A 7,720-nucleotide genomic window follows, 5' to 3' on the forward strand; every position below is an offset into this window, starting at 1 on the left:
GTGTATTGGCTTAAGGCCTTCTCTGTTCTTCTTCTTCTTCTTCTTCTTCTTCTTCTTTTTTTTTTCATTTGTCAGGAGACATTTCAGAAATTTTCCACTGATGTTCCTGAGGAAAGCATGCAAAACGTAAACAGGATTGACTGTCAGCATTAAGGGATAGTCGTAGTAGATGTTTGGAAATCACTTTTCTAACCCTGTGTGCTTTTTCTTTTTTTTTTTGTACTACTTTGTACCCGGTGCTTTGCCAAACACTAAAATGGCATAGTTTTTGCTTTTGTCTGCCTATTGATTTTGGTCCTCCATCACAACACATATAGTATAAAACATCCTAAAAATAATTCTAAAAATGTTTCGATCACATAAAAGTTTTCTCTTATTTTTTTTTTACTGAAAAAAAAGGAAGGAAAAAAATAACAGTCTCTCTCACACACAAAATCTTTTGCAACAAATACTGGATTGCTCCAGATTACTCCTAAACATGAACTTCTTATTGGCATTGTGCTTACTCAGAGCTCCCCCCCATTCGCCTTGTGGCTTGTAGTTTACCTCACAGAGTGCAATGTTTGGAAAAGAGACAACTGCGTGAGGTTTAGTAAACATCCACAATAAAATTGACGCCATCCTTTGCACTCTTCAATGATGTCAATTTTGTTCACTACTTCATCTACTATATTCACACGGTATTTACTTGATTCATGAAGATATTCAACAAATCTCTAATCTATATCTCTATGTTTTTTTCTTTTCTCACAGTATTACACAGTATGTTTACATTTTTTTAATTCAGATTTATGGTTGTATTTGTGAACACTAACAGTCTTTGATATTGTTTTTGGAATGCAAACCAACAATAAGACATCATTGGCTTGGTTTTACAAATGCAGAAAAATTAAACAATGGTTTCGAAAATCTATTTTGATCACATATTGCCCCTGGAGGTAGGTGTATCAATTAAAATCTTGGAAGTCCTTTGTAATGTTCTCTTTTGTCTACATGCTCCATGAGGGTTCCTTTGTTGTCTACACGTTGGCCTCGGCATTGGTCAGGTTAGAGGTTGGACTTGTTGGGTTTGGGGGGTTAACAGGCTCCGTTGGGCTAGCCGGGTTGGGCGGTGGGCTGGTTGGGCTCATTGTTGTGGTGGTGGTATTAGCCAGACTTGCTGTGGTGGTGGTGGCAGCGGTGGGGCTTAAGGAGGTTGTCATGGTGGTGCTGCTGATGGTGGTGGTGATGGTGGGACTAGTGGCTGGGTTCACCGGGCTAGTAGCGGTGGCTGGATTGGCCGATGGAGGAGCCGGGTTAGCGGGGGTCACAGGACTGGTTGAGTTGACAGGAGCCGGACTGGTTGGGCTGGTGGGGTTTGCAGGAGCTGGGTCGGCAGGGCTGGCAGGATTGGCTGGGTTGGCAGGGCTGGCAGGATTGGCTGGATTGGCAGGGCTGGAGAGATTAGCAGCGTTGGTCTCCGCCTGCTGCTCAGGTCCATTCTCCTGAGTTCGCCTGACAACTGCAGGAGGCTGAAGCATTATCCGAAGTCGCTGGTAGAGAAGAAGAGTGCAAATTACTTACATAAGAAAAACCATTTGGTTATGGGTAGAATAGCAAACAACCAGATCTCAAAACACAAAGTCGACAAACCTGTTCCCATCACCCAACAAATCCAACAGACAATTTCTTACCTCTTTGTAAGTGCCCTTGAGCCCGAGATACATATAGATCATGTATCCTGGTATGAGAACCATGGAGGACAGCGCCATGAGCCAGCCCACTCCCTGACCCCAGTTTGGGAACACATAGTCTCCCATTGTGAGAGGAACCATTTGTATGGCGCTCCACAAGAACACCCCCTGTGGGAGACATGAGACGCTTTATGCATCCTGACACCACTGACTACAGGCAGCACTGTCTCAGCCTGACGTGGCTGCAGGCAGATAATATTGACTTTATTTATTGTTTCATTTCATGTCATGACTTTACATGTACTGTTGTATTAGTTCAGACTACTCACACCAACAATGAGAGGGGTGAAGAAGACCCAGCACAGCTTCCACCAGAGACAAGGCTTGTATCCAATCATCTCCTGGATGTTGTCATAGAACTTGTCCGCACCTGCGAGACAAATGAATCTATTATCAAAATATTCATATCCAATTTATTTTAATTTGCTGCTGGTCTGCCAAGCATGATGATGAGGATGGCGAGGTGGAACACGCGAGTGCTCATGACCTTGAGGCTGAACGGTGTTTGAAGCTGCGCAAACATCTTTGGATAGGTATGACATTTTTTAACCTTCATCTTTTCCCCCAAATTTGCATATGTGCAATATTTCAACAACTTAATTTAAATGGAAAGAGAAACAGTACATTTAAGGATTATTTGTTTCTTTCTCTCTTTTTTTCTCTATATATTTTATGAAATATTGATGATACACACCATAGCACCAGGATATGGAGATGCATTCAAAGAAGACCAAGAACAGCAGACACATCCCACTGGCAGAGTAGTAGTCAAACAGTTTGAACACATAGATTCCACCCTAGTTACAGAAAAATGGATCGTTGTTACAGAAAGACTTTGTGTGCAGATACAGCATAACATAACATGGTAATGTATTATATGTCCTTAGAAAATCTACAATTCTTAATTGGCTCTTGTTCACTACTTAGATTAATAGATTTAATCACAAATCTTACATCTTTCAATTCTTGTACTGATTTTCATGCTGAAATTTTGTTTTATCTGGTGCCACTGATAGTCAGTAGTCGGCAACATGTGAGAGCTGCCCTGCTGTACCTGTGTGATGTTTGAAAGTCCGATCACATAGGACACCAGACAGACACCTGCGATGAAGAGCTCTCGTCTATTCCTAAGAGCTCTGGGAAATTCATCGACCAAAGCAGTGATGAAGCCTTCAACAGTGCAGAACTAAAGGACAGAATCAAAGAAACAGTATTAAACATAAAGTGTGACTATGTGCAATATCTGCATCTCGCTGCATATTCGTACATAAATATGTTTTAATATATATTTCTTATTCTGACATAGAGGTGAATATTTTCCAAAATATATTGTTTTCTTATTCTTCATTTTTGGGGTTAGGCTGACTCATGATGACAAATGACAAAGAATTTCAGTGTGCAACCAACCATGAGACAAAAACACTAATGTCATCTTTTGAATGACCAAGTATCCACTTCTTGAGGGCCATTTTGGTAATAGCCTTGATATCCAAAAGCTCTGTCACTATGACATTTGGAATATGGTTATAATGTATGTCTTTTACATTAAAGTGCTGGTGGTCATAGCCAGTGTATAGCTGACTGTATATGTTTTTCTAGTTTCTGCAGCCTTGTTCGAACCCAAATATCATACACAAAATAAAGATACACACAGACAGCGAAACCTGGGGGCACATGGAGGTGATAAAGTTGCATTAAAAAGACTTGACAGCTGATGTCAAAGCTCAGTTATATCTGTCCACAAGGAGCAAATTGCATGCTTATCATGCAGAGAGCAGGGGTGAGCTGCATGATATGTACCTGCATTTAAATATTTAGGTCAGCCCATGAGCAGATCATCTCCAAGCCCCTTACCTGGCTGTCTATCCCCAGCATGAGCAGCATGGAGAAGAACAGAATGGCCCAGAGAGGAGACACAGGCAACTGGGTTACAGCCTCTGGGTAGGCCAGAAAAGCTAAGCCAGGACCTGGATAGTAAACAGGAAAAATCATATTTCGTCAGGGTCAGTTACAGCACTATATAACTGTAGACACATAATATCATGTAAATGTAATGACAAAAGCTGTGTTTAGCAGTCAGCATCAATGACAGTGCAGATTTTTTGTTTTGTTTGCAGTGACAGAACATTTACAGAAGAAGGCATATATGCAATCCGTAGTTACCTGAAGCTGCTACGTCGGCAATGTCTTTCTTTGTCACATGTGCCATGAAGCCAACAATAGAGAAGATTACAAAGCCAGCAAACATGCTGGTACATGAGTTGATGCAGCACACAATAATAGAGTCTCTGGGGAGAGGAAATATAGAATAGGCCTTGTGTCAAGAATTTAAATTTACTTGTATTATTATTTTTCTGAATTAAGTAATAGCTGAGATCATACATTGCTGCAATTTCCCTTCTTGATCATACACACATTTGACAAAAAGCTATTTTTATTGTTTAAGACAGACTTAAAAAGATTTAATTTCATATTGAATAATAGGAATCCTTGTAGATATAGGGGTACTAACATAGATCCAATCAAAACAAGCACATGAAATGAATGCAACTATTTTATGTAACTGATTGTTTATGTGACCCAGAACCATGGGGCTGCTGGAGAAAAAACACTCAGCCTTTGCAATCAGTTATTTTTTCCTCCAGCACGCAGACTGAGAGCAAGAAACAGTGTCTCTCTTATATTTTTATTATATTCATGCCAGCAACTCACATTAATAGGACCCATTAAGGGCTCTTAAGCAGTACCCTTGAATATGGGCCTTTAAATAGGGGCGTATAATATAATAAGATAGCAGCAATTTAATTAATATCGTCTTCAGCTTTTATTACGATTTGTACTTATATATTAAATTCAGCAGAATTCCCTGTCTCATAGATGATCTCCTATTCGTGAAACATCACCAGTCTTACCTGTAAACATTGTTATTGAAAGGGTTATAGCTGCCTAGAGCTATAAGTGACCCCAATCCCAATCCGTAGGAAAAAAAGATCTGGGTTGCTGCATCTAGCCATACCTGACAAAGAAACACACACATTTAGTTGCGTGCGGGCCGAGCTTTGCTCACTCATGCATGAATTGCATAGGTATGAATCACGTAATAATATGTCATTACCCCAGATTCTTTGAGTTTTTCAAAGTCAGGGGTGATATAGAACATAATTCCCTCTTTAGCTCCAGGTAGAGTCACCCCACGGATGAAGAGAATAAACAGCATGAAGTAGGGATATGTAGCTGAGAAGTAAACCACCTATAAAATGTGAGACAAATGTGAAGACAGTTATCACCAATGCATCTCTCATAACATTTCTGAAATTTCAGATTTTTCAGAAAGACATTTTCATGAGTACTAAAAAAGACAGTTTTTTAAATTATTTTTTTTATTTTTACTTCAGTCTCTTTTAGACAAAAAAACAAAACAGATGAAGAGACCAAATATCCAGCAAAGAAAGCACTGCCGCTTCACTTTGAATCATCTCCCTCTGTCTCTGTTCTGTGCATTTATGACACTGTGTAAGCAATTTGTGAGCAAAATGTGCAGGGGGATGGGGTATTTTGTGACCAAAACCAATTTTATTTGCCATGGTCACATGATGCAATAGTCTTTCGAAATGTGGCACCACGAGGGAGGGAAACTGCTTCGAGTGAAGCGAGAGGACAAAACCAGATTGTAGCGTATGGCTGTTGCTCCTCCTATCATGAATCCACACTCAGTATAGACACTGTGTCAGGAGAATTGGAATTAGAGGAGCCACCATGAGGCAGAGCAGGATTAGTGAACATGAGTGTTTGATGCCTTCTTCTCTTATTTTAAAAATCAATCTGGACAATGCTGACTGCATTCTAAATGATTTATGAGGTGATATTAGACTGATTAATATTGCATTACTGTCACATACCTTATGAGGAATCAGTATAGCATAAGAGGTCTTGGATACCCAAATTCTGGCAAACGTCTTACCTTCCCTGTCCAGCCAACCCCTTTCCAGATACAGAAGTACACAAGGACCCAAGCGATGGCCAGCGTTATTGCCAGTGGCACTCGAATCTGGCCTGGTTTTTCCAAGCCATCGGTCATTTCATGCATGTTGCGCCTATAAGTTGAGAGCGAGCAACAATAAGACTATTACACACACATACACACACACAGAAATAACCATGCAGCAGAGGTGGCTGTCTTTTAAGTATCTCAGTGATGCAAGTAGGATAATTTAAAGCTCTGCTGTTGTGAAAGCAAGAGAAAGCAAGTCAATATCTTACTCCCAAAACTCCACCACTGCACTGGTGAGATTGGCGGTATCTGGGATGGAGTAGTTTGTGTAACATTTGTCTGTGTTCCATGCATTGTTACATGAGCTCCATGGAAGATCCTGAAAAACAGAAATTACAGTGTTTTTTTTTCTCTCCTCTTTGACATATTTAGGGATATGTATTTTTCTTACAGGTATAACAGTCCACAATTCCTGATGATATAACAACAATGCTGGTTTCAGCTTTTTATGAATCACGTGAGTACACTGTATGATTATACTTACAGCGGTGAAGGAGTTATACAGGTAGTAAATAGCCCAGGAAATGATTACAATGTAGTAAATGTTAAGCCAGAAGGACAGGACAGCTGCTGCAAGGCCCACACCTATCATACAGAAATGAATTAGGTAGTATAGTAAAACTATCACTGTGTGGCCTTCATAAATCCTGATAATCATTTCTATAAAAACACCAAATACAATCAAGATATTTTTCTGCATGGATTATCACAAAATAAAGATTGTTATTACTTATATGGTATTAAGAAACAATTCTCCAGAAATATTTGGTTTGAGTGAGATGTACCTTTAAACATAGGAGCCAGTTTCCACACACCAAGCCCTCCAATTGAGGTGTATTGACCAAGGGAGGTTTCCAGTAGAAACAAGGGCATCCCAGCAAATATGAGAGTCAAAAAATAGGGAATCAAGAAGGCTCCTGGATGGACGAAAGTAGATCAAGTTATGCATGAAAAATGACTCATCTCAGGCTAAAACTGCACTGATGCATTACTTTAAAAACACCACAGCACAACGTCAATTAATTAGGCAGCAAATGTAGGTGATATTCTTTTCATGTCATCGACACGGTCAATTAGTTAAGCTCGACTATGTGCGTCTTGGAGCTGAATGGGCCGTGCAGTTTGCTTAAATTAGCAGTGAGAAGAAAAAAAAAATGTTTACCTCCACCGTTTTTTCCACAGAGATAGGGAAATCTCCATACATTTCCCAGTCCAATTGCATAACCCACACACGACAGGAGGAAATCAAATTTTCCCGCCCATGTTTCTCTAGCAGGCAACTCATTTTCCTTTTTCTGCTTATCGGGTTTCACGTCCAGTGACTTGGGTTTGTCATTACTAGTGGCCACCTCGTTCAGTTCTGTGACTTGTCCGTCCGTTTTGGTGCCGTTCGTCGCCATGTCTCTGGATTTGGCAGAGGTCCTGGCAGTCGGACGGGAGGCTTCAGCACCAGTCCACGTAGAAAGCAGCTTCGCGGTTTTTCAGACCTCACCTTTGGACCAAATGTCTGGAGATGCAGCCTGTGCGCACACGGCTCTTCAGTCGCCGTTAACCTGGAATCGTGAATAGAGCAATTGGTCGTTTTTTCCCCCCAGGAGTCGCTTAAAATGTGGTTACTTAGGAAGCAAATATTGCACTACATCAATTTACTCCCTGTCAAGTGCAATAAAACAATATCAATTAAATTCAAATATATACTGGTTCAATTTGCATTTAAAAACGCAGAGTAAAGCATCTCATGAACATTTGGATCCCTGACAAAATTTTCATTTATATCAGAATCAACGAACACCAAAAACCATCTATGGCAAAGTCATGCTGGACTTGATCCCATAAGTAAAACACAGACGACAGATTGCGCGTAAATTAACAGCAATCAAAGCCAGATCATTACACACGATAGGCTAAATAAAGTATGCAATTAAATAAGCCAAAC

At 40.3% G+C, this 7,720-nt stretch overlaps 1 protein-coding gene across 2 annotated transcripts; it reads right to left on the minus strand.

Annotated features, from left to right (window-relative positions):
* Positions 1-1,019: 1,019 nt before the first annotated feature.
* On the minus strand, positions 1,020-7,184 carry slc6a1a (solute carrier family 6 member 1a). Of its 2 annotated transcripts, XM_062428025.1 has the most exons (15): positions 6,947-7,184; positions 6,570-6,701; positions 6,269-6,369; positions 5,994-6,103; positions 5,695-5,827; positions 4,849-4,983; positions 4,646-4,749; positions 3,897-4,021; positions 3,588-3,700; positions 2,788-2,919; positions 2,428-2,530; positions 2,003-2,103; positions 1,674-1,841; positions 1,436-1,532; positions 1,020-1,366 (listed from the first exon to the last, which is right to left on the minus strand). In XM_062428025.1, exons 1-15 carry the CDS (start codon positions 7,182-7,184, stop codon positions 1,020-1,022), a joined length of 2,139 nt encoding a protein of 712 aa, XP_062284009.1. The 2 variants fall into 2 exon arrangements, with proteins under 2 accessions (XP_062284009.1, XP_062284008.1); XM_062428024.1 differs by having other exon boundaries at positions 1,020-1,532.
* Positions 7,185-7,720: the final 536 nt, after the last annotated feature.

This window comes from Scomber scombrus, chromosome 10 (genome assembly GCF_963691925.1).
Source record: "Scomber scombrus chromosome 10, fScoSco1.1, whole genome shotgun sequence".
NCBI classification, from domain to species: domain Eukaryota; kingdom Metazoa; phylum Chordata; class Actinopteri; order Scombriformes; family Scombridae; genus Scomber; species Scomber scombrus.